The sequence below is a fragment of the Natrix helvetica genome (genome assembly GCF_964273705.1).
Source record: "Natrix helvetica genome assembly, chromosome: 6".
Taxonomy (NCBI): Eukaryota; Metazoa; Chordata; class Lepidosauria; order Squamata; family Natricidae; genus Natrix; species Natrix helvetica.
Window position 1 is genome coordinate 30,064,663 of NC_138553.1, and position 25,870 is coordinate 30,090,532.

At 40.8% G+C, this 25,870-nt stretch overlaps 1 protein-coding gene across 2 annotated transcripts; it reads left to right on the forward strand.

Annotated features, from left to right (window-relative positions):
• The first annotated feature begins 1,294 nt into the window (after positions 1-1,294).
• On the forward strand, positions 1,295-25,637 carry GTPBP1 (GTP binding protein 1). 2 transcript variants are annotated; one of them, XM_081958814.1, is made up of 13 exons: positions 1,295-1,523; positions 2,692-2,803; positions 4,032-4,212; positions 6,901-7,249; positions 11,416-11,539; positions 17,610-17,724; positions 20,016-20,160; positions 20,290-20,472; positions 21,205-21,340; positions 22,118-22,296; positions 23,252-23,452; positions 24,556-24,597; positions 25,184-25,637. In XM_081958814.1, the coding sequence occupies exons 1-13, from the start codon at positions 1,299-1,301 to the stop codon at positions 25,274-25,276; spliced, it is 2,085 nt and encodes a 694-aa protein (XP_081814940.1). In that variant the 5' UTR covers positions 1,295-1,298; the 3' UTR covers positions 25,277-25,637. The 2 variants fall into 2 exon arrangements, with proteins under 2 accessions (XP_081814940.1, XP_081814941.1); XM_081958815.1 differs by lacking the exon at positions 24,556-24,597.
• Positions 25,638-25,870: the final 233 nt, after the last annotated feature.

The following is a 25,870-nucleotide window of genomic DNA, read 5'->3' on the forward strand; positions in this document are numbered from 1 at the left end:
TTTCTCTGCCAGGATTAAAAAGTCACGAGAAACCTCTGTTGCTGCTGGTAGGATAAGAGTATATCTGGTCAAGGAGCCTCCATCCCCAGTTTTGGACACGAGCCATCCCGGACCAAATAATTGGTAAATAGAGGAGGAGAAATCCCATTTAAGCATAGGGTTAGAACGGTTTCCAAGCGTACTGACTTTCGCTTAGAACATAATAGAATAACAGAGTTGGAAGGGACCTTGGAGGTCTTCTAGTCCAACCCCCTGCTTAGGCAGGAAACCCTAGACCACTTCAGACAAATGGCTATCCAATATCTTCTTAAAGACTTCCAGTGTTGGAACATTCACAACATCTGGAGGCAAGTTGTTCCACTGACCAATCGTTCTGTCAGGAAATTTCTCCTAAGTTGCTTCTCTCCTTGATTAGTTTCCACCCATTGCTTCTTGTTCTACCCTCAGGTGCTTTGGAGAATAGTTTGACTCCCTCTTCTTTGTGGCAACCCCTGAGATATTGGAACACTGCTATCAGTGTTCACACCTAGTCCTTCTTTTCATTAAACTAGACACACTCAATTCCAGCAAAGTACTTCATATGTTTTAGTCTTCAGTCCCCTAATCATCTTTGTTGCTCTTCTTTGCACTCTTTCTAGAGCAGTGTTTCTCAACCTTGGCAACTTGAAGATGTCCGGACTTCAACTCCCCTGGGGATTTCTGGAGTTGAAGTCCGGACATCTTCAAGTTGCCAAGGTTGAGAAACACTGTTCTAGAGTCTCCACATCTTTTTTACATCGTGGCGACCAAACTGAATGCAGTAGAATGCAGCTTAGATAGGTTGCTTTCTTATCGACGCTTTTCTCCTCTAACTGGCTCGGTGTAAGCTACGGCCAATGGTTGGTAAAAGCTCAGTCTCTCCCAGAATTTCTTTAAATTTAATCCTTTAAAACAGGATTGGGAAGCCTCTATGTTTGTCCCAGCCGCCAAGGAGGGCAGGCTTAGCAGGCGCCTCTCTCGAGTTCCTAGGCGACATTCATAAACGAAACCAAGCCCGCCGCTGCCGCCCGCCTCGCTTTCTCCTTCAAAGCTCCTGAAAAGAAGCGGAAAGAAAATATTGGAAAGAGGCGGGGCTCATACATATTAATCGATTCTAACGCGGTCGCCATAGCAACACGGTAAAGGTTATTGACGGCTCTGCTCCCTGATTGGTGGGCGGAGGGCTCAATGACGGAACCACCTGTTTGGGTGGACTCTGAAGAGAAGGCCTGCTGGCTCCTCGAAAGTAAATTTCGCGCGAGTGGGCGGGGTTTATACTAATGAGGCCGGGGAAGGAGGCTGGCACTGCCAAGATGGCGACGGAAAGGAGTCGCTCTCCGGTGGGGGGCTCGCCAGTGCCGGCCTCGATGTTCGCCCCAGAGCCCGTGGCGCACGGCGGGACAGTGGCGGCTTTCTCTAGGCCTCACGGCGGCGTCCCAGAAGCCGACTGCAGCGAGGACGGCGAGCTGCTCAACGGAGAGCCGGAGCTCGATCTTACCAGTAAGGTAGGCCTGGCGGGACTGGGGAACGAGAGCTGAGACGGCCGGAGGAGGTGAGGTCGGCTGTGACTGCTCCGGGTCGCGCTCCTTTGGCCGTCTCGGTCGTTCGTTGAAGCGGTTCCCTCTCTTGCAAGGACCGTTCCCACACCGGGTCGGCCCTTGTTCCGATAGTCCTTTGGGGAACTTCATTCGGGGTCGTTTCACTAATGTTTACTGTAAATGAATTGGCTAGGTAGGAGAAGATGGTGAAAGGTTGGCAGCTGCTGACCTTGTCGCGGATAACGATTGTGAGAACCTGTGTCTCTGAAAGAAAATACCCGCGAGGGTGTAATCTAGGGTGCTTCGCGGGATCTGAGTCGGAGTACGTGGCATTCACCCTTGGCACGTGTCTGGATTCAGAAAGTTAATACATGTTTGGGATAGTTTTGAATGAGTTTTTCCATAAATAAGGAAAAAGTGGGACTTAATTCTTCTGCAAACATCTTTAGAATAAGTTACCTTGTTTATTTATTTTTTCTTATATGTTCATTGTCAGTTGTTTTAAAGTTGGGGTATAAGTTATGCGTATAGACATTTGGGTACCAACTATTTTAATACTGCATTTTTCTGATCAAAAAAGAACTTGTGATAGCACCTCAGTGTTTGTTTGTTAACCTGCTTGGCATGGTTATGCGATGGACTGGAGAGAGATGGAATCTGATCAATTTTCACTCGTCGTGTAATCTGATGACCAGATACTGACAGATTAGGCTTCTGTTGCTGTGCTGTAGTGAAGTTTGCAGATCTAGGTAAATAGAAACTGTTGTTAAAGTATTGGAATGGTTATGTATCCTGTGGAGCATGATAAAATTCTGGATATTATACCATGTCAGAAGCAGCACTTATTCTTAATAGCGTATATACAGTCTTTGAAAATAAAGTCAATTTTAGATATAATATTGCTTCCTCATCAAGTAGTATAGCTGGGTATTTTTGTTTTATCACTATTATTCTTTATCATTTATTTTCTTCCTTCTGAAACCAACTTGTGATATATTACTTGAATTTTGTTTTAGCTGTATTGTTTGATTGTTTGATTTAATCAGTGTGTAATTGATTAAAACAATATCTATCTTAAGAGAAATAACTTGTTTGAATAGTTAATAAGAAGTAAATGCCTACTCTCTCCATTTAGCTAGTAATGGTGAGCCCAACATCCGAACAGTATGATAGTTTACTCCGACAGATGTGGGAGAGGATAGATGAAGGATGTGGAGAGACCATCTATGTTATTGGTCAAGGGTCAGGTAAGTACTCTATGGTTTTTTTCAATGCCAAATGCTGAGATTTTAAGAAATAGTAGTTTTGCAGAAGTAGATCAATTCATTATGTTTAGGAAAAAGAAAGGCTAATATATAATATCTACTTTAGTCTTTTCCTCATTTTCACCTCTAGCTAGTGCTAAATCACACCATAATGACAAGCACTGTTTTCAGTTGTCAGTGCCAACTAATTATTAATCACATCATAAGTGTTCATATTTTCTTCCTGAACAAAACTGGAATACTATCCTTTATGAACAGTGAATGTATAGAAGTAATGTGTTGCATTTTGATAAAGCATGTTCAGAATAGCCATATAAAATAAAAACAATACAAGTACTCCTTGATTTATGACCGCAGTTGAGCCCAAAATTTATGTTGCTCAGTGAAACATTTGTTAAGTGATTTTTACCCCATTTTATGACCTTTCTTGCCACAGTTGTTAAATGAATCACTGTAGTTGTTAACATGGTTGCTAAGTTAATCTGGCTTCCCCATTGACTTTGCTTGTCAGGAGGCCACAAAAGATGGTCCCATGACCATCTGCAACCATCATAAATATGAATCAGTTGCTAAGCATTTGAATTTTGATCACATGACCATGGGGATGCTGCAACAGTCGTTGGTGTGAAAAATGATCATGTCACTTTTTCAGTGAACGTAAAGTCACTAAATGAATGCTTTTAAGTCAAGGACTACCTGTAATAACAGAAGGTATTCCTTGCCCAATTAGAGGGTGCAATCTGTAATTTAGGATTCCACGTAGTCTCTAAACTCCTTTTCCCTCTGATACATCAGATAAACAAGGGCTGCATATATATACGGCTAGGTGTGTTTGGATGGGTTAGTATTCTGCTGGTAGAAAAGATAGACGAAAAAGGAAAGGGTGGCAGGTTATATCAGTGAAATGTGCACTTACCCTTCCCAGGTCACATATCTCCATGTCCTACAGATTGTTTTGATATACTTTTATTCATTTATTTATTAAATGTATATGCTGCGCACCTCACTGTCAAACGACTCTATAAGCATTTGAAATAAGATTTGAGTTTTTATTCTTCTACCATCATTTTGCCTGTTTTAATCAATGCCCTTTAAGTATACATTTTTTAAAATAATAGAACCCCCTTGGCTAGTCTGTTAAGAGACCAGGAGGGACAAAGTACCTTTAAATCTGTTATAATAAATTCCTTCCTTCCTAATGCTTCATCAGATGGGACTGACTATGGGCTTAGTGATGGAGACATGGAAGCCTCCTATGCTACGGTGAAGAGCATGGCAGAACAAATAGACGCTGATGTAATTCTCTTGCGAGAGCACCAAGAAGCAGGAGGCAAAGTACGTGATTATTTGGTGCGGAAACGTGTGGGTGACAACGATTTCCTAGAGGTCAGGTAAGAAGAGATGTGGAGGCTTGCTTAGTCAACATGATAGCTGCTGCTGCTGCAGCTTGTACTAGTAGTGGCAGAAAGCTGGTAACTCTGGTTTGACTATGGAAGTAATTTGGTGTAATTAATTTTTTTTCTCCTTTCATGCTATGCATAGAAACTTATGGTTGGGACTAAGAGTATATATTCTTATAAAGAAGTGTCTGAATGGCAGTTATTATTGTTAGAACATTGCAAGTTGTATTTTTCATATCCAAGAAAAGGCAAACATTTACTTTCTTTATGACTAACTACTTTCAACTAACTTTTAAAGGGTTGATTTAAACTGTCTTATTCATTTATGCTGTTATTTTTTTACTGTGGACAGACACGGCATATTAAACTAAAACATAGTTTTACTTGGTTTGGGTATAGTGTTCTGCTGAGCTCAGCCACTCAACAAACCAGTATTATGTATGAAACAGGTCATGGAAACATGCTCATGATGAGAGTTTAAACCCATTTGGAAGCATTCCATGAATCTGGATTTTCAGATTAAAAGTTGATGCTGGTGTCTTAAGTTGTTCACCTTTTTCTTATCTTTACTCAGTTGGCACATAGCAGCTCTTGAAATTTGATCCTGACGCTTAAGAACTGGAAATATTTTTCCAGTTTTGTTTAATAGTAATTGGTGAGTATCAAGATGCAAAACGTATGCCATTCTTATTAGCTTTATGGAAATATAGTAGGAACTTGGAATGTAGTTAAGAATTTTCTCTAACTCAATTCTAACTTGCAATTCATTGGCAAATGCTATTTATACAGTCTCTTTCACCCTTCGTTTCCAAAATGTATGTGGCTAGTGGGGTATCTTTAAAACACATAAGTTGATGTACACATTAAAAGGTAAAGTTATAAATTCAGATTGATTTCTAGAGACTTCATGAATGTGTGCAAGTTGTTTTCTTGGTCACAATATAGAAGTGGTTCACCAGTGCTTACTTTTTGGGCTGCTATTGTCTTCCCACGACAGTTTTGGACTCCTGTGATGATCTCCCAACCAAGTATTAAATAAGTCTGATCCATTTAGTTTTTAAGGTAAGCAAAGATTGACTATGCTAGTTCTGTGCAAATCATTTAGTGAGAGCTTCCTTAATGAGTATAACACTCCATTGGATCCATTTTAATTTTTTTAAAAAAAATCTTAGTTAATTGAAGGGTCAAGACAGCATGTTTGAGATGCTCTTAAGATCTGCAGGGCATCTATAAGGGATATTTTCACTCAGGTTGCGATTGTGACTCTGTCAGTGTAGAAAATTTGCAGATGGGTATAGAACTAACATCCCATGTGCCAGTTGTATACAGCAGGGGCTCTGTGAATGTGTACTGATATATTCACATTGTGTAATGGGCAGTCAAGAAAGAAAACAATCCAACTTGGTTAAGGATTTGGCCATTATATTAGTGATTCAGTATCTGTGAAAGCACAATGGTTTGCTACATTATGACAGCAGTCTTCTTTATCCTATAGCCTTTAGGAGGAGTTGTATCCTCAACTTTCATTTGGTGACCATTGGCGGTTACAGTGGCACTGAAAAAAGTGACATGATCATTTTTCTCACAATTGTAGCATCTGCATGGTCATGTGTTCAAAATTTGGCCGCTTGACAACTGGCTCATATTGCAGTGTCCCAGGCCCATGTGATCACCTTTTGCGACCTTCTGACAAGTAAGGTCAATGGGGAAGTCATATTCAATTGTGGTCATAAATCGAGGACTACCTATATAACTTCCAGTTGGCCTAATCAATAATGGGAATTATAGTCCAACATTGCTAGCAGGAGGATTCAGATTGGGAAGGGTCATGCAGGAATATCTAATTTCCAAAAGGGAATATGCTTTTCTGAATTCTCAGTTTCCTGCTTTGAAGTTGGTTCCAGATCTGATGGACATATTCAAGTTGTTGGAGTTTGTTGGCTAACTTTTTTCAAATGTATAAATATTTGAATCAAGCTTTGATTCAAATTTCTTCTTCCCCCATCTCTCCCCATATCCACTTTCGGCAGTAGTAGAGTTAGGCATTAAGATATAGAAATTGGGTCAAGGATTCACAAAAGTCACTTGGTGATTTGTTTGGTTGTATCACTTCAGCTCATCTCAATCTACCTCATAGTTGTTGATATCGGATAAAATTAGAGGAATAATCTGGTGAGAAAAAGCAAGATGGAAATGCAATAAATAACTGTTACGGAATGATAAATTTCAGTATCTCATTGTACATTATGTTATGCTGCAGACATTACTTACAGCATAAGACATGGTAGCATTTAGCAGTTGTGCTAGCTCTGAAGAATTGTAAGAGAGAAATTGTAACCCTAGGATATTCTCATTGTATTGGATTTAGGTTTGAATGAAGACACTGGTGTTTGGGAAATAATTTTGGTACTAATTATGTCATTGTACACATCCTTATGAGACATCAATGTTCTAACAATGGCACTGGTGACTTTTTTCTCCTCTTCTCTTAGTCTTAGTTGTTTATATTTTATGTGATGTAGAAACTGGTGATTGGAACCTTATGAAGTAGCTCTTAAAATATATATTGCATCATTCTGAATATGCTGCTGATTTTCATTCTCTAGTGACAGAAGGAAATAGATTCCAATTGTTGCATTGAAGTCAAGAAGTTTATCACTTTCTTTTGCCTTCCTGTAGGGTAGCAGTGGTTGGCAATGTGGATGCTGGGAAGAGCACTTTGCTGGGGGTTCTTACCCATGGTGAACTGGACAATGGACGTGGTTTTGCTCGGCAAAAACTTTTTCGCCACAAGCATGAGATTGAGTCAGGCCGTACCAGCAGTGTGGGCAATGACATCTTGGGCTTCGACAGCGAAGGCAACGTTGTGAACAAGCCTGACAGCCATGGTGGGAGTTTGGAGTGGACCAAAATTTGTGAGAAATCAACAAAAGTCATAACCTTCATTGACCTGGCTGGGCATGAGAAGTACTTGAAGACTACAGTCTTTGGCATGACAGGGCATCTCCCTGATTTTTGCATGCTAATGGTAAGCAATGCTAATTGTAGGGGAAGGGGTTTGTGGTAAAGCAGCCCTTTTCTAACATTCTTGACTTATTAACAAATGGACTATTCCTGGATGACCAGAGACTTTGCGGGTGTCTCTGGGATCGACAGGATATGCCCCTTCCTATCACCCTCTCTTCGGGACGGTTTAGGTCCAGTTGGACCATCCTGCGGTTGGAATTTCGGCGGCGATGGTTGTCGTGTCACCGCGACATCAGCTTCCAGTCTTCTAACATACTTGACTTACTAACAAACAGTTGAATATAATTTATATTATAAATAACAGCAATAAGAGTAATAATAACAACAGCAACAATAATAATAACATGGTAGAATTTACATACTAAAACTGTTTTTACCAAACTGAATGTTGGGAACTTCAGTTATCTGTCTTCTGCTCATGAAACTGTTTTGTGGCTTTTCTTGGTTTTACATGATATTTCTCAGCCCAACTTTGTTTTTGAATTCTACAGAATGTATTTTATTTATTTGTTTAATTTATATGTCTCTCATTTTGCTATCAAGAATGACTCTGGGCAGCTTATAATATGTATGAAAGTTGCTGCTCAAATGCAAAATGTAAACTTAATAGAAATATCTCTTTGCCATGTGGAACAATCTCAAAGACATCAGTGATAATGCATGTAAAGCATGTAAACATTGGGTCCTGCTGGCTTATTGAACATTCTTCCTTATACCTGAAAAGCAAAAAAGAAACTTTGTGATGGTAACTTACCGTATATACTTGAGTATAAGCCGAATTTTTCAGCCCACTTTTTGGGCTGAAAAATCCACTTCGGCTTATACTCCAGTGAACAAAAAAAAAAAAAAGTGGCTCTTTAAACATTTTAATGCGGCTCTTCTGTGTGCCGGGCGCCCGCTTCCCTCCCTCCTCTCGGGCTTCGGAGGGAAGCTTCTGCATAACCCCGGCGAGTGACAAGTCTCCCAGGCTGTAATTTGCAGAGCTGTACGCGCGCGCCTGTTTTCCACGGCGTGGAGCAGCGGCGAGATTTTGGGCGGCGAGCGATGATTCCGGGGGCCATCAGTGGGGGGGGCAGGGTCCCCCCTCGCGTTCCTCATCTTCCCGGATGGCCCCTGGAATCATTGCTCGCCGCGCAGAATCTCGTCGCTGCTCCACGCCGTGGAAAACAGGCGCGCGCGTAAAGCTCGGCAAATTACAGCCTGGGAGACTTGTCACTCGCCGGGGTTATGCAGAAGCTTCCCTCCGAAGCCTGAGAGGAGGGAGGGAAGCGGGCGCCCGGAGGGAAGCTTCTGCATAACCCCGGCGAGTGACAAGTCTCCCAGGCTGTAATTTGTCGCTTCCCTCCCTCCTCTCAGGCTTCGGAGGGAAGCTTCTGCATAACCCCGGCGAGTGACAAGTCTCCCAGGCTGTAATTTGCCGAGCTGTACGCGCTCCTGTTTTCCACGGCGTGGAGCAGCGGTGAGATTCTGCGCGGCGAGCGATGATTCCAGGGGCCATCCGGAATTCTTTTCCCTTAGAATCAGAATGTTTGACCCTAGCTTCGTCTGTATTAATATTTAGGGGAAAAGGAGAACCTTATCAAACCGTAAATCTCCTATACTGCATTAGAATGAAATGGAATGGAATGGAATGGAATAGGATAGGATAGGATAGGATATTCAGTACCATGTGTGCGCCGGGGAACTGCTTTTCCAGTTTCTAGTGCTCCCTCATCCCCACACGCCCGCTCCCGCTCCCGGCGAGTGATGATTCCGGGGGCCATCAGTGGGGGGGGCAGGGTCCCCCCTCGCGTTCCTCATCTTCCCGGACGGCCCCTGGAATCATCGCTCGCCGCGCAGAATCTCGCCGCTGCTCCACGCCATGGAAAACGCGCGCGCGCACAGCTCGGCAAATTAAAGCCTGGGAGACTTGTTGTCACTCGCCTTTGCAGAAGCTTCCCTCCGAAGCGTTCCGAGGGAGGGCTGTAAACTTCCCTCCGAAGTCTTGGGATGTTCTGAGGAGCCCACCAAGGCAAAACGCCGCTGCCAGGTAGTTAAAAGTACGTCTCTGATTCGTCTCTGTCAGTCTCTCTCTGATTCCCTCTCTCCCTCTCTCTGTTCCTCTGTCTGTCTGTCTCACTCACACACACACACACTTTTAGCAATTTTATTGTTATCTACCTGTATTTTTATTTTTGAAATTTACCGTGAGCTGCTGCATTTCCCAGCCTCGGCTTATACTCGAGTCAATAACTTTTTCCAGTTTTTTTGGGTAAAATTAGGGGTCTCGGCTTATACTCGAGTCGGCTTATACTCAAGTATATACGGTAATTAGAATTGATTTAGGTTATTTTTGTATCAGTGACTTTTCTTCCATGACAGTAGCAAGCAAGCATTACAATACAATACAATACAATACAATACAATACAATACAATACAATACAATGCAATAGCAGAGTTGGAAGGGACATTGGAGGTCTTCTAGTCCAACCCGCTGCCTAGGCAGGAAACCCTATACCGTTCCAGACAAATGGCTATCCAACATCTTCTTAAAGACTTCCAGTGTTGGGGCATTCACAACTTCTGGAGGCAAGCTGTTCCACTGATTAATTGTTCTAACTGTCAGGAAATTTCTCCTCAGTTCTAAGTTGCTTCTCTCCTTGATTAGTTTCCACCCATTGCTTCTTGTTCTACACTCAGGTGCCTTGGAGAATAGTTTGACTCTTTCTTCTTTGTGGCAACACCTAAGATATTGGAACACTGCTACCATGTCTCCCCATGTCCTTCTTTTCATTAAACTAGACATATCCAGTTCCTGCAACCGCTCTTCATATGTTTTAGTCTCCAGTCCCCTAATCATCTTTGTTGCTCTTCTCTGCACTCTTTCTAGAGTCTCCACATCTTTTCTACATCGTGGCGACCAAAACTGAATGCAGTATTCCAAGTGTGGCCTTACCAAGGCATTATAAAGTAGTATTAACACTTTGATGTGATCTTGATTCTATCCTTCTGTTTATGTAGCCTAGAACTGTGTTGGCTTTTTTGGCAGCTGCTGCACACTGCTGGCTCATATTTAAATGGTTGTCTACTAGGACTCAAAGATCCCTCTCACAGTTACTACTATTGAAGAAGGATACTGTACCTGTGTGTTTCATTTTTCTTGCCGAAATGTAGAACCTTACCCTTTTCACCATTGAATTTCATTTTATTAGATAGTGCCCAATGTTCAAGTTTGTCGAGATCCTTCTGTATCTTAACCCTGTCTTCTGGAGTGTTGGCTATTCCTGCCAGCTTGGTGCCATCTGCAAATTTGATGAGTTCCCCATTTATTCCCTCATCCAAATCATTGATGAAGATGTTGAAGAGTACTGGGCCTAAAACAGAGCCTTGTGGTACTCCACTGCATACTGCCCTCCATGTAGATGCAGTTCCATTGAGGACTACACGTTGAGTGCGGTTGGTCAGCCAGTTACAAATCCATCTGGTGGTAATGCTGTCCAACCCACATTCTTCTACTTTATCTAGTAGTAGGTTATCTACCTTATCAAATGCCTTACTGAAATCCAAGTAAACTATATCAACGTCATTCCTCTGGTCCACTAATTTTGTCACTTTGTCAAAGAATGCAATAAGATTACTCTGGCATGATCTGTTTTTGACAAACCCATGTTGACTTTTGGCTATTACTTTGTTTACTTCTAGGTGTTCGCTAATTCGTTGCTTATTATCGAACACCTGGAAGTAAACAATAGCAGTTTCCCTTTGTCTTTGTGTGCTGATTGTGATGTGCATATCCTATCTTAAAATAAAGGAAAGCTTGGGAATTGCTTGAACGCAAAGAGCAGATACTACAGAGAAGTTTTTAAATGAGGAAAATGCTTTTTAGATAACATTCTGAATATTTACTTCATTAAGACACCTTGTATCTGGTACATGTCCTAAGATGACTATAGATTCCTCTTGAATTATGCTTTTCAAATTATCCTCACAAATGGTGTTCCTAATACTGAAAAATTATTTCTCATATGACAACTTGATCAATTTTTACTCTGCTACAAATCTTAATGTTTTCTCACATGATTGATTGAAGTGCATGTCTATGCCTGTCTTTTTTGGCACACCCATAAATCATGGCTTAATGCGATCATAGTCACAGTTGTTTTTCCTTAAACTTTATCTTAATACAGGTTGGCAGCAATGCTGGAATTGTTGGAATGACCAAGGAGCACCTAGGTCTGGCATTGGCGCTTAATGTTCCAGTCTTTGTAGTGGTGACCAAGATTGATATGTGTCCGGCTAACATACTTCAAGGTAAATGGTTATTGCTACAACAGTTTTTCTTTCTTGTGTTCATCTTAGTTGTGCTAACAAGGGACTTGAATTTGTTGCCTTCTGATTTCTAGCCTCGTTTCTTAATCACATCAGACTGACTCTCACTACATATATGGTACAAAATATTCCTAATTTCCCACATCAGCCTTGAGAAAAGTTCAAAGTCACCCAAAAAGCTCTTAGGACTGAGGGCAAAGCTGAACTGCTCAGAGTCATATACAAATGTAAATAATAATAGTTATAGGCTCCTTGGGTGCAATCCCAAAAGAACTGGAGCATCACCTGGGCATCATTGGCATTGACAACACCACCAGTCAATTGCAAAAGGCATCCTTACTTGGAATAGCTTACATTCTGTGAAAATACCTTTAGCACCATCAAACAATAATATCTTCCTATCCCAGATCCTTGGAAGGACTCGGGAGGTGGATAAAAAAGCAAATTCCAGGCTCACTGTTCAAGAAACTATAACATCATTAACAGTACACCGAGTCTCCCTATTCTGTTTAACACTTCAATCACTATACCATAATGGCTTTCTTTTCGGTTTTTGTTTTTCTGATCTTTTTCTATCTCTTGTTGTGATTGATGCTTTCAAAGAAAGTAGTGGCATCATATTAAAATATTAATTTCCAGTCACAGCCAATTATTAATTTGACATTAGCCCTTTGAGGTAATTCAGATTAAAAAATAGATACAACATGGATTCTAGGACTGCTCTTTATTTTCATAAGGTTGAATTACAGAATCTTGGTGTTCTGTGCATATTTCTCTTTCTCAACTTATCCTAAACAAAATTAAGGTGGGGTTACTTTGAGTTTCTTTGCCATACAGGTAGTCCTCAAATTACAACAGTTTATTTAGTGATGGTTCAAAGTTAACAACAGCACTGAAAAATGTGACTTATGACGTTTTTTCACACTTGTGACCGTTGCAGCATCCCTGTGGTTATGTGATCAAAGTTCAGATTTTTGGCAATTGACTCGTATTTATGACAGTTCCAGTGTCTCAGGGTCATATGATCACCTACTGATAAAGTCAACGGGAAATCCAGATACAACCATATTACTAACTTAACAAGCGCAGTGATTCACTAACATCTGTGGCAAGAAAGGTTGTAAAATGGGGAAAATTCATGTAACAATTGTCTCGCTTAGCAATAAAAGTGTGGAGCTCAATTATGGTTGTGAGTCGAGGACTACCTGTATTTCCCCCTATTTAGGACTGTGTAATCTTTTCTTCAGGTCTCTTTTAACAGCTTGCTCATTGCTTCCCTACTGTGTTTCCCCAAAAATACGACCTGTCCTGAAACTAATGCCTTGCCACATATTTCGCGTGGGCAAAAATATAACCCCACCCCTGAAAATAAGCCCCCAGGACAATCCCCCCCTCCGGCCAGGCAGAGCACTGCTCACCGACCTAGCGGTATCCCGAAGGCACCAAGCTGCAGGAGCCGGGGGAGGAAGGCGCTCACGTTGCTTCACACCTTTGGGACACCGCTAGGTTGGGGAGTGGCGTTCTGCCTGGCCAGAGGGAGGAGTTGCTGGGCGACTGCTCCCTTGCGAGTGGGCTCCCGAAGAGCTGGGCATACACTCAGGGGCGAAGCAGCCATGAGGTGACCACGCTCATGAGCAGCCGCCCAGCAAACCCCCTCTCCAGCCGGGCTGAGAGCCATTCACTGACCTAGAGAGTATCCCTAAGGCGCCAAGCCGCGTGGCGCTCTGCCCGCCTCCCAGTTCCTGCGGCTTGGCACATTAGGGATACCCCTTAGGTCAGTGCATGGAACTCTGCCCGGCTGGAGAGGGGGGTTGCGCGAGCGCCTGTTCCGCCGCCAGCAAGCATGCTTCCCAGCCTCACCATGCCCTGGCCCAGCTCTCCCTGCAGCCGCAGCTGTGGCGGCGGCGCTCCAAGCATAACTTCTCTGGCTTCCAAACTCCAAAACTCGGCTGCCGAGTCTTCCAGAAGCGGCCATTCTAGGAGTGCGCTCTATGGTTGTGGGCTGGCTGCTGGAAGATTCTCTGTCTGGCAGGCCCACAACCATAGAGCGCACTCCTAGAGCAGCCGCTGCTGGAAGACTCAGCAGCTGAGTTTTGGAGTTTGGAAGCCGGAGAAGAAGTTATGCTCGGAGCCCGGCGGCAGCAGTGCCCTGCAGGGAGAGCTGGGCCAGGGCATGATGAGGCTGGGAAGAATGCTTGCTGGGGGCGGAACAGGCGCTCGCGCAACCCCCCTCTCCAGCCGGGCAGAGCTCCAAACACTGATTTTGGGGGTATCTCAAGTGCCACGTAGCTTGGCGCCTTAGGGATACTCTCTAGGTCAGTGAATGGCTCTCTGCCCGGCTGGAGAGGGGGTTTGCCAGGCGGCTGCTCGTGAGCATGGTCACCTCATGGCTGCTTCGCCCCTGAGGCTGTGCCCGGCTCTTCGGGAGCTCGCTTGCAATGGAGCAACTGCCCGGCAATCCCAAAACAATAAGCCCTCCCCCTATAATAAGCCCAAGGCCATATTTCGTGGGGCAAAAGAAAATAAAACCCTGTCTTATTTTTGTGGAAACACGGTATTTCCAAGGTCAGCTCTGTAACCCTTTATATTTGTATTGTTTTTAAGCTCCTGTTCTCTTTATTGGGATTAAAATAATTAACCCAGCCATCCAAAGTCTCTCTTGATAGCGATAACATGTTCATCGTTGCCACATAATGAAATTTCCAATTCATTTTTAACAAAATCAAATCTATAGCACTTTTTATCCAGTTTAAATCTTTCTGTCTCATAGATAGAAAGATATTTATTTTATATTTTATACAGTTTATATTTTTTTCCATCCATTTGATAATGTAAGATGAAGAGTTATGGGTATTCCTTTCCATGACTATCTTTAATTTTTTCCCCCTGATTGTTGTGATAGTTTATTAGTTCTTTTCTTTCTAGATATTTGAAACTGGAATTACGGAGGATAGATCTTAATAGGGAAAATATTTTGCTTAATAACTAGTTTATAAACAGCTTTACTTCTGGAGCTGTTTGTACACATAATTTATGAGTATAGCATTTTGCAAACCCAGAAGAAACTAAGAATCTGGCAGATAATTATATTGGCTTATAACCTATCTATGAGTTATAAGCATATAAGTATTTAACCATAACTATCCCACCTATAGCAGGCATTTTCAGTTAGCAAGTAGCCTTGGGTTTACATATAATTCTGCTCCGCCCACCACCCTGATGTCATCAAGGACCTTCTGCGCATGCGCAGAGGATTCTGTGCATGCCCAGACGTGCGCACGTTCCTGGTCCCGAATCGGTAGTGAAGAAAATAGAAGACCATCTCTGCACCAATGGTCTTAAAACTTGACTCTTTTACAAAATCTATCGATTATAGACTGTTCTTGACACCTGTCTTTTACAAGAGCATCTTCCACTTATTCCTTGCTGTGGTAAGTTATTCATGGGGAAATTGTTTTTGCTGCCAAAGACAAGCTATTGTCTTCGTATAAAAGAACACTGAATGCCAAAAGCAGTTCGGTGTGGAATTTACTGTAGTGGAGCCTTTCTAAGAGAAGAGACTGAGCGGAATAGGATCCGTTCTGACACCTTCACAGTTATGTTGGCAAATGAATGAGGCTGCCCACTCCTGGGCAAAAATTGCATCCGTTAGTCTCTCTCGATATTATTATTATGGTGATAAAATGGATATTCTGGGCTTCCTGGTGCCTTTGTTTATTTTACCATTTTAATATTGAGTGTTAAAAGCAGACTGCAGGGAAGCAGTGACTAACTGAAGGCAGCTTTGTTTTTTGTGGAATGAAAAGCCTTGAAATTCTGGATAAAGAGAAGGACCTGGGATCCCCACAAGTGCTTCCTAAAGATGCTGCCAAGTGCTTCATGGAGATGCTGCCTGCAAGGAGAACCATTAATAGTGGTCTCCAGTGGGTGTTAAGAGTTCTGGCAGCGTAGTGAAATCTAGCTTTCCCCAGTTTAGAACTTTGAAATGGACACTGGTTTTACCCATTTCCTCTCTTAAATCACTTTAAGAAATGGCTTGCTAACTACCTTTGGGATATTAAGAACCTTCAGAATATCTTTCATCACACTGGATGATTCTCCTTCAACCCATAGTGAAAGAAATTTCATGTAAATTTGAGGATTTATTTTTTTAAATTCTGAAATAAATAGCAAAAGGGTAATTGTGTTGATTTTGGAAAGTTTTAAACAGACCGAGGGGCTAGATGGATTGGAAATACGATTTTTGAAGCTAATTGGATTGTTTAAAATGCTATCACAATATATATAAGGATTTTGAATCTAAGTGTAAGAAATCTTGTGGGAAAATATTGAGGATAAACGCAACCAGAAAGAGTAAAAGATAAATGAAGGAGAAGAGGCCCACCAATACAAAACAGAAAATATTTTAACTTTGGAAGAATTGATAACAGTGCACTCAGAAATTTCTCGTGCTACCATAAAATGGGTTTAAAAGAATAGATGGATAGAAGAAGGTTTAAGTGAGAATTAGGGTGTTTTGGATATGGATGGAAAAATAATAAGATACAAGAATGATATGGAAAAAGATGCTATATAGGACTTACAATGAAACCCTTGATGTCTTAATAAATAAATGGGACATATAAATTATAGAAGAATGATTTGAACAACTTTCTTATTTTGGACTTACCAAGAGATGTATTACAATCATGAAGGAATTCCTGAGGTAAAAACCCCCCAAAGAAATGAAGTTTCTTCATTTTATAACAATAAATTCATAACAAAGAAGTTATTATTTAAAGGGAATAAACTTCAAGATTTTTAAAATTAAAAAGAAAGAATATAAAATTGGCTTATGAGACTAAGATTTAAACAGTACATATTATTTTCAGTAGCTTAATTTTGTAAAAAACTAGGACTGAATGAGGAGGCTTTAAATACTTGCTTATAGATAAGATATCAGAAGAAGGGAGATTGTGTGTCTGTATTTTAAGAGAAAATGATAAATTATGGTGTTAAAGTTGGCTTACATGATTACGGTTAAAATATAAACGTTGTTACTTATGTTATGTGTTAAACTTGCAAAGCAGTTTCTAAGAGGAGACAAAGTGAAATTGATAAGAAATGAATTTTAAATCAAAGGATTAAAGATGATGATTTTAAATTTGTTGCTGTTTCTAGTAGCTCTTAAAGGATTTTTCTTGACAGTTCAAAAGAGGAGGCAAAAGTTTGTTTATATATGAGATGAGAAATGGGAAGATTATTCTTTGTATTAGAGAAAACAAATTATTGTGTTAAAACATAAGGAATACAAAGTGATTTATTTGATTATAGTTGAAATATATATGTTGTTATTTTGGGTAACTCTTAGTGGACTTTTACTGATTAAGATTGAATGACCAGTCTTCATAATTTGTTCATAGATGAGAAGGAGATACGGAAAATGAGCTTTTGAAATGTTAAAGAAGGTGGTCAGCTACTAAAAATGTTTGTACTTGGTGAGGGGGCAATCATTTTTTTAAGGTATATGTAATAGAGAATAAAAGTTGTAAGCAAGCAAGAACAAGGAACTGTTTTAGGACCTCCAAAGTTCTACAGTCTTTAAAATTTAATTTGTTTAATCCATGGTGTTAAAGTGTCCCTCCAAAGTTCTACAGTCTTTAAAATTTAATTTGTTTAACCCCATGGTGTTAAAGTGTCCCACTGAAAGTCTGTATCTCACTTTCTAAATTCTAGCTCTACTTAAGACTCCCCCACTCCTTTTAAATAAATTTTGAAATTCCGGTGCTCCAGGTATGTAAATATTTAAATTTAAAGTGTATATCTACTGTATAACTCTTAAACAGTTTTGATATGGTACCTGATTAGCTCTGAATATGAGCCATTGTGCTATTTGCAATGTTGACAGCTGGAGAACAAGAAGAATACAAATGATCCAGCTGGCAAAATTGTAAGGGATCTTGCTTTGACATGAAGATGATCCTGTTCCACATCTCTCTCTCTTGCTCTCAACTAGCCCTATCAAAATTAAGTGCCACAAACAAGCCTAATTATTTTCATTTTGTTCATCAAGAAACTCTGAAGCTCCTGCAACGACTTTTGAAGTCCCCAGGATGCAGGAAGATCCCCGTGCTGGTCCAGAGTAAAGATGATGTTATTGTTACAGCCTCCAATTTCAGCTCTGAAAGGTAATTCATGAAAACAAGCTGAATCCCAATATGCTGACTTACAACAGAGATAAAAGAGTTCTGGGAAAGCCCTGTGAAATTCATTTTTTTTAAAAAAGCAAATATACGTTGACCCTCACAATCTTATCATTTTTCTATAATGGAAGCGGATGTTTCTTTTAAACTTGTAGCTCCCTATTTTGCCAGCCCTAGGATTAAAAACAGAGTGAGGTTAGTTGAATCAGAAATGTGATGCTACATGACATGAGTATACTATCAATGTCAGGAACAGCAGGAATACCATAGTTGGGGTCCCTTGAAGGGCAGGAGTTTTCAAATTGGGTCCTCATTCTCTGGAAGTCTCATGAACAAACTTGAAATGCTATTTGAACTGAATCAGACTCATTGTGCTCTTTACAGTATTGTCAGCTGAGGAACAATACTGATAGTACCGCTGGCAAAATTATAAAGGAACTATCACTATTTTGACAAATGGAAGTGATCTCTCTCCATCTCTTTTCTCTTTCCTACTCTCAACTAACCCTATCAATACTGCAGTTCTTTTCTTGTCCAAGCACATGTCTAAGCTGTTCCAGAGCTCCAGCAATGCTAAATCCACTGGAATGACCAATAGCTGGTGTATGCTAATTTACTGGCCTCCACCACTTCATTCTCAACCTTTCCCTTTAACAAAGCTTGATGGCGTTGGTGGCGGGGGGGGGGGGGGAGATCAAAGGTGGGCAGGACGCAAAAGTATAAAGGTAGGTAGATGGCATTCCCCTTCTCTCTTGAGTTCACCTTCTCCCAGTTATAACAAGGAGAAGTCATTGGGCCAGAGTAAATGAAAAGCCATCTGGAGGACAAGAAGTACTGTTTAGTGTTGCCATTTAGCTGTCTACTTGTATTTCCAGCAGCTGAGCAGCAGATAGTCTGGCTTCTGGAGAGAGAGAGAAGGCAGTTACTCCTGTTGCCATGTTTTGCTGCTGCTTGCGGGGCTTCAGCTCCTGCTAGTAGCCTCACTACCTAAGAGAGGATAAAGGCAGTGGTGGCAATATCTCAGCTTGTCACACTAGGAGCAAAGTGAAGTGATGCAAGCCAGCTGCAGCACTGTCTCAACTTTGGATTGGTTGAAATGTATGATTGATGCAAGTCATCTGTACTACAAGCTTTTCTTTGGAAAAGCTTATAGGGAAATTGAAGGGAAAAAATGTCACTTTTGGTTTTCCTCCATTCATGGGCAAGGAAACCATAATGTGAAATTATTTGATCTTCCCCAGAGGGAAAAAAAAACTTAGCATCATTCCAAGCAGTCTTCCAAAACCTGGGCTTGTGGAAATGTGTGAGCATGGAATCTGTGTTGGTGATGGGAGACCTGCTGTGTGAGGGGAGCAGGCTCTTCCTGCAAGGCAAAAGCTGGGAAGAGATTATTTGGGGCCTCAGTTGAGGCTAAGAAGGCAGGAATGAGTTGTAATAACCCTGGTTGGGCTACCTGTCAAAGTTTTGGGATAGAGATTGGAGAGATATCCAGTTAAGCCACTTCTGCCTCTACTAGGAAAAAAATTGGAAATTTGACCCGAGGTAAATAAGGGTGAGTGAATAAATGTGCTTTCCTTGCAGAATAAAACATTTGAATTTTATAATTGAAAGATGCTGTTTCTGCAGCAGGCAGCTTGTGGCCTTTCTGATATTACCAAAGTATGTTGTGCACATGTCTATGGAGCTTCTCAATTATCCAGGTCATGTTTGTCCCAAAGGTGCTTTTTCTAAGAGGCAACTGGACTTTCTTGTTTTTCTTTGAAGACGCTTCGCTTCTCATCCAAGAAGCTTCTTCAGCTCTGACTAGGTGGTGGGGAATGGAAGGTGCCCATAATCCTTTATCTTTGACTGAACAGGCTGGAGCTACTGGAATTTGAAGTTCAGTAACCCTTGAAGGGCCACAGATTATAAATTAATATGTAACAAAAGAGGTATTTTTTTAAATCCAACCCTACATCCAATGAAATCATTAGTTTTATTCATAGAGCAATCCTAATTCACCTTAGGGTGTGTGTGTGGGGCAAGTATGGCCCCTTTATTACATGTGGATTTCAGATCCCATAATTTTGAGAGTTGAGGTCCACGGAACATAAATGGGCTATAATTACACATCTCTACCTTGGGGGACCACAAAATTGCAAACTTTAAGAAGTCCTGTTGCAGGGCACTTTTTTCTCACTTTTTGTTATATCATCTAGAGATGTCCCAAACATGAAGAATAAGATAGTAAAGAGTCCTCAGTAATGTGTTTTGTAATCATCTTTTTTCCCCATTAGGATGTGCCCAATCTTCCAGATTTCCAATGTCACGGGTGAGAATTTGGAGTTGCTGAAGATGTTTCTCAATCTCCTATCTCCAAGGACAAGTTACCGGGAGGAAGAACCTGCGGAATTCCAGATAGATGATACTTATTCTGTGCCAGTAAGCAGACGTATTCTAGAAAAAAATGTTTTTCTCAACTTTTTCAGAAATGAGAAAAGTAAAGGAATTCTGCTATTTGTGTCCTAACACGATTCGCTTGTTTCCTTTTTTACTTTCTTCCTGAAATAGGGTGTTGGAACAGTGGTGTCTGGGACAACTCTGAGAGGCCTCATCAAGTTAAATGACACTTTGCTTCTAGGCCCAGATCCGCTAGGCAACTTCTTGCCTATTGCAGTGAAATCCATCCATCGGAAGCGGATGCCAGTCAAAGAGGTGCGGGGTGGTCAGACTGCTTCCTTTGCTCTGAAAAAGGTGAGTGCCAACTTGCTATGGCTGTACTTTCTTGGAAGGCATTTATTTTCGGTGTCTGACAATGCAGTGGTAAACATGTGTATCCAGAAGTAAATACATTCTGGGTTAAGAAGGTTTTAATCCTTGGTCCGTATATTTAGGAAGGCTAGGGTATAGCGAGTTTTGTCTGCAATTACACACCAAAATTGTCTCCACTGGGAATGAGCTAATGAAAAATATGATGAGAGATTTATATGTGTGAGGAACGGGCAGTCCTTTTTAATTTTCTTCCATAATCTCCTTTCTACTTGTTAATCCTATCTAATTTTTTAGGAAATAAATTGAGTTCGGTTGGAGTTAGTCCCAGATAAGTAAATGTAGAGATCTAATTTGGTATAGTAGTATAAGGCACAAGGCTAGAAACTTGGAATCTATAAATTCTAGTCCTGCTTTAGGCATAAAGCCTTGGGGCTGCCACTCTTTCTCAATCCTAAAAAGAAAATAATGGCAAATCATTTCTGAAAATCTTGTTGCTTATTAGTAAATGAGTTTGACCAAACCACCACCTTAAGTTATTCTTTTTGGAATGGTTTCCTGCTTGGTTAGTTGGATAGATGGACATCCTACTGCTTCCCAAAGAGGTTGTATTTAAAGAGCTGGTGTAGTCTTATGTACATGCCACAGAAGTATGTTTATTTTCCAATGAACCTACTTTTAATTTTGATAACTCCCTTTCAATTATTCCACTACCAGATTAAACGCTCCTCTATCAGGAAAGGCATGGTGATGGTATCACCTCGGTTGAATCCCCAAGCTTCTTGGGAATTTGAAGCAGAGATTTTGGTACTCCACCATCCTACCACTATCAGTCCACGTTATCAGGCAATGGGTATGTGGAGTTGCTTTCTGTGTCTTTTATATATATTTGTTGCAGTGTAGCTTGAAATATTAAATGGTAGTGGTTATTCTCCATAAGAATAGGAATTTACAACATAGGTCCAAGACTATCTTCTGCTCCTGAAGCTCTTATTGCAGTCCCATCTGCCCTGTAAATTGTAAAATTATAAAATAGATTAAGAGTATTGCTATTAACTGAATCCTTCCCTCCTCAAACGGGACATTAAAAGGCCAGGTACAGCTCTTAATATTTTGCATCTTTAACTTACGGGGACAGCACCAACAAAGAGCAAAAGAGTACTATTTATTGTGAAACTTTTGGAATGTGCCAGAAGAACATCAAGATGTTAGGTGATCCATGTCTAGAGTGCTTGACTTGCACCACTGTAGAAAGTCCATTTTAGTGCTAGGTTTGATGGATGATTGGGAGGGTGGGGCTGAGGGAGGGACTGCATGTGATTTTTTTTTTTACCTGTATCTTACAAGATAGAGGTTTTTGAGGAAAGCATGACTTATGAGAAGCCTTCAGATTTGTCACTGGAGGAATCCCTCACTGCTTAAGAATGCCAGTGAGCAAGGAAAATTTGGGCTGACTAGGGAAAGTAACAAGAATAAAGTTTTGATGTTCTTCCGGTTAGTCTGAGATCCATATACATAACAGAGGAAATTGAACTTCTTTGTGTGGTGAATTAATAACATCCATGTGTGTTGCCGATATTTGTTTCCCTGGTGATATTCTGAGTGCCAGTGAGATTCTTTCTGTTTCTAGTACATTGTGGTAGCATTCGCCAGACAGCCACTATCCTTAGCATGGACAAAGACTGCCTACGCACTGGGGACAAAGCCACTGTCCACTTCCGCTTCATCAAAACTCCTGAGTACTTGCACATAGACCAGCGGCTAGTTTTTCGTGAGGGGCGTACCAAAGCGGTCGGCACTATCACCAAGGTAATAGTGGATGGGAAGGAGTTTCAGAGATTGGCAAATGCAGTTGCATAATTTCTCCATTGATTAAATAGTGTATTGCTTTGTTGCCAGTTACTACCTGTTGCTACTTACTGTTGGGGTACATAATTGATAATTATTATTTTCCAGTATCTATATATTTTCTTAAATGTTACAGTGCGTTGGATGGCATTAACTTTACCCCAAATTCTATACTTAAGATGGTTCTGTTCCCATTTTTCAGACTTTTCAGCCCAGGTAGCTAGAACAAATTTGAGCATTGTTGTTCAGTAAAGAACAGCAATGTAAGTAAGTGAGAAAAGGATGGAGCCTATTTCTGCTGTTTCGGTCCTTTCTTTTTTTAGAGTTGCCACAACAAGTCAAGTGTCTTCTAGAATTTTCACCCCATCCAAAATTGAATCTTCTTAGAGGCCCTGCATCCGTGTTCTTTCCATTGAAATTAAATATTGCTGCAATACTCATATTTTCTAAAGGCTTACAAACCCACTTACAGTTCTGTGTCCTTTAAGCCTTGCTTGTTTGGAATGAAGGTATTATTCCAATGGATCCCTCATATTTACAAATGTGGTGTGTACCAACTATCCTTTTTTAAGCATGGCAAATTCAGAAGGTCCTGGTTGCCAAATCAGAATATAATTTTATATATCATTCAAATAGATAAATTGAAGCATATGTTCAACGAAATGGCTTAAATATTGTTCCGCTGTTAATACCTCTCTTTTATATAATGTTTGACTTTCCTTATCAGCTTATTCCTTATTACCTGGAATAAAAAACGTTAGTTTCTTCCTGCTTCGGGAGTTGTAGATGAGAGCTTAGCTTTTTCTATGTATCTAACTAAAGTCACATCAACTTTGCTGGGTTAATTCTATGCTTTAAAGTAAAACCCAACACTCAGCAAAGATCTTGATTCTGGTTATCTGTTTTTGACTGACAGCTACTCCAGACCACCAATAATTCTCCCATGAACTCGAAGCCCCAGCAAATCAAGATGCAGTCTACAAAAAAAGGACCCTTGACCAAGCGCGAAGAGAGCGGAGCCCAGGTTGGCATAGCAGTGCTGACTTCCCCTGTGGCAGAGGATGGAACCTCATTGGCAACAGTTGCCTCAGCGCCATCTGGTGCTCAACAACCACAGGTAATTGTGTCCGGTGCAGTGCCTTTGTACCCTTGTCAATGCCATCATATCTTTCCCAGGCTTTACCTTAAAAGGAACCACCGTTTCTCCTCCTCTGATTTTGGCTGAGTTCATATTAAGAAAACCCTTTTTAAACTAAGCCTCATTGAACAAACCTTTGCATCTTGATTCCTGTTCCCTGCTAAGTCAAAAGAAAAGAACCAAGCAGGGTATATAGTATGTTCATTTTTTAAATTGTGTGTTCACAGTTGTTTTTCTGTCCAGAATTGGTATGACTACATCATAAAAATGAGTCCCAACACAGGCACAATCTTGTAGCCAAGGAAACTGCTTGTATCTTTGTTTCCCTTTAAATGGAAGTTTATTTTCCATCCATCCCATAGTGAACATTGTAAGCTTTTTATTTATTTCAGAGTGAAACAGCCATTTCTCTGCCTCAGGTTTAGGTGTCCTGCTTAATAGTTCATGCGTTATGTTAAATCTTTTCCCCATGAGCTTGCAGTTCTTTTCCAGTTTGTGGATCCAACTGCTTCATTTATCTTTATGATGTGGATTAATACAGTAAGGATTTACTGAGGGAGCCCCAAAGTGTAGAATGAACTCCCTCTTCAATTATGGAGCTTTCCTTGACTTACATTGAAAGCATAAAATGCCTCCAGTTCAAACATCTGCTTCTGCAGGAAGGGTTTTTACAGTTTTGTGAGGTGAGGTTTTCCTTTGCAGAATGTATAGTATTCTATTGCACTTTAACTGTTAAGATGCCATTGTAAACTTTGGACAGTTAGCATAAACTTGTTAAATTGACAAAAGCTTGAGAGCTTTAGCATAGCAATGCTCCTTAATTCACATAGTTGTGCTCTGTAGGTGCAGTCATTTTATCTAGCATGTCAATCTCCTTTCTTCCTTTGACCTGTGTGAGTGTGTATGCCTTTGTTTTGTCTTCTGCCATGTGTTGTTGTCTAGCGCTTTCCAGATGAATCGGAACACAGCTCCCTTCATTCTCTCAATCTTTGTCCATAGCTTAGTTTTTTGTTTGTCTTGGTTATCTGTTTGTCCTGTGTTCAGCTTACCTCTGCTTTTCTTTTCCCAATGCTTTCCTTCAGCCTGCATTGGATGAAGAATCCCACAATCAAGAGGGAAATAAGGTATTTCCTCTACTATGGCTTATATGCCTTAGGAGCCCAGGCTGCGGAGGGAGTTATAATCTTTAAATGGAATTCTCAGGAGCCTTCAGAAAGAATTGTTATGAATATGTTTTATTATCTTCTCGTTTCCCATTCTTTGATTTTATTTATAGTTTGTTTTTTATTTTGTCACAAATTTCAAAGGAATTTACAATGGAAAGAGAAATACACAAATAAGACCTAAATTATACCGGTCACCTTAGGGTTGCCAATAATCAAATACTCTTGTACTACTGGTCTTTAATTCATGGTGGAAATGCTCCATGCCCACTTTATTTTGCTGCAGTGCTTGTGCCTCTTAGCAGTTACAACAGAGAATACCCCACCATCATGACTGTAAGAAAGCATAAGGGAGATATCCTCTTCTCAATAGGACTGGGAAGGCTTAGATGGAAGATGCTGTTCATGGGGCTTATACATATCCAATACCCAACACTGTGACTTGCATTTGTGTATTTTTTTCAATTTCTTTGGTCATCCAAAATCTCTTGTCCACCTTATTCTAACTTGGTTTTTTTTTTCCTCTCCCCCACCCCCATTTCCCCAGGCAAAGGCTGGTGGTGGTGGCCGGAGGCGTGGTGGCCAGCGTCATAAAGTGAAATCTCAAGCAGTTATTGTGACTCCAGCTGGTGGCTGCTGAACATCTTGTTAGTAATTGAGAAATTCACATCTCCCTCTCTATTTCTTCAATTCAAAAACCTGGAGCAGCTTAACCAAAACCCTTTGCAGCTGATCTTCTACTGTGGAAGATTTTGGGGACAAGGACGGGTGGGTGGGTGGGAAGTTCCAGGGTTTTCCATTGAAACTAATGGTGACAAAGAACAAATGGGACTGACCAGCAGCCACCTTCTCCCTTTTCCCAAAACATTTTGTACACCTTGAGCTCTTAGTCATGATTTTTATGTTTTTATTATGGTGGTTTTGTGTGTGAGTGTGCTTCTGAGCATGTGCATTCAGGAGAATACAGGTATAGAAAAGAAAGCACCTGTGTCTTCTCTATTCCCACGCTCATCATTAGGCTAGCTAACTTGCTCTTTTGCAGTTGGGAATTTCTGAAATCCCAAACCTTTAAGAGTAAGAATAGGTGGTATTTGGCAGGGAGGCGATAGTAGTTCTTCCTCCATGTTTCCAATGGTTTGAAACAGATACTAGGTCTCTCTCACTGTAATTTCACCATGACCTCCCAAACAAGCCTCATCCCAAATCTTAGACTTCAATGAAATCCTAGAAGTTG

What these genes read in the sequence shown, in the direction of transcription:
- GTPBP1 (XM_081958814.1), top strand. Translation starts at nt 1,299, where the DNA reads ATGAGGCCGGGGAAGGAGGCTGGCACTGCCAAGATGGCGACGGAAAGG. An exon ending in CGGTCGGCACTATCACCAAG is followed by an intron (nt 22,297 to 23,251) that starts GTAATAGTGGAT and finishes TTTGACTGACAG; the next exon opens with CTACTCCAGACCACCAATAA. An exon ending in ACAATCAAGAGGGAAATAAG is followed by an intron (nt 24,598 to 25,183) that starts GTATTTCCTCTA and finishes CCATTTCCCCAG; the next exon opens with GCAAAGGCTGGTGGTGGTGG.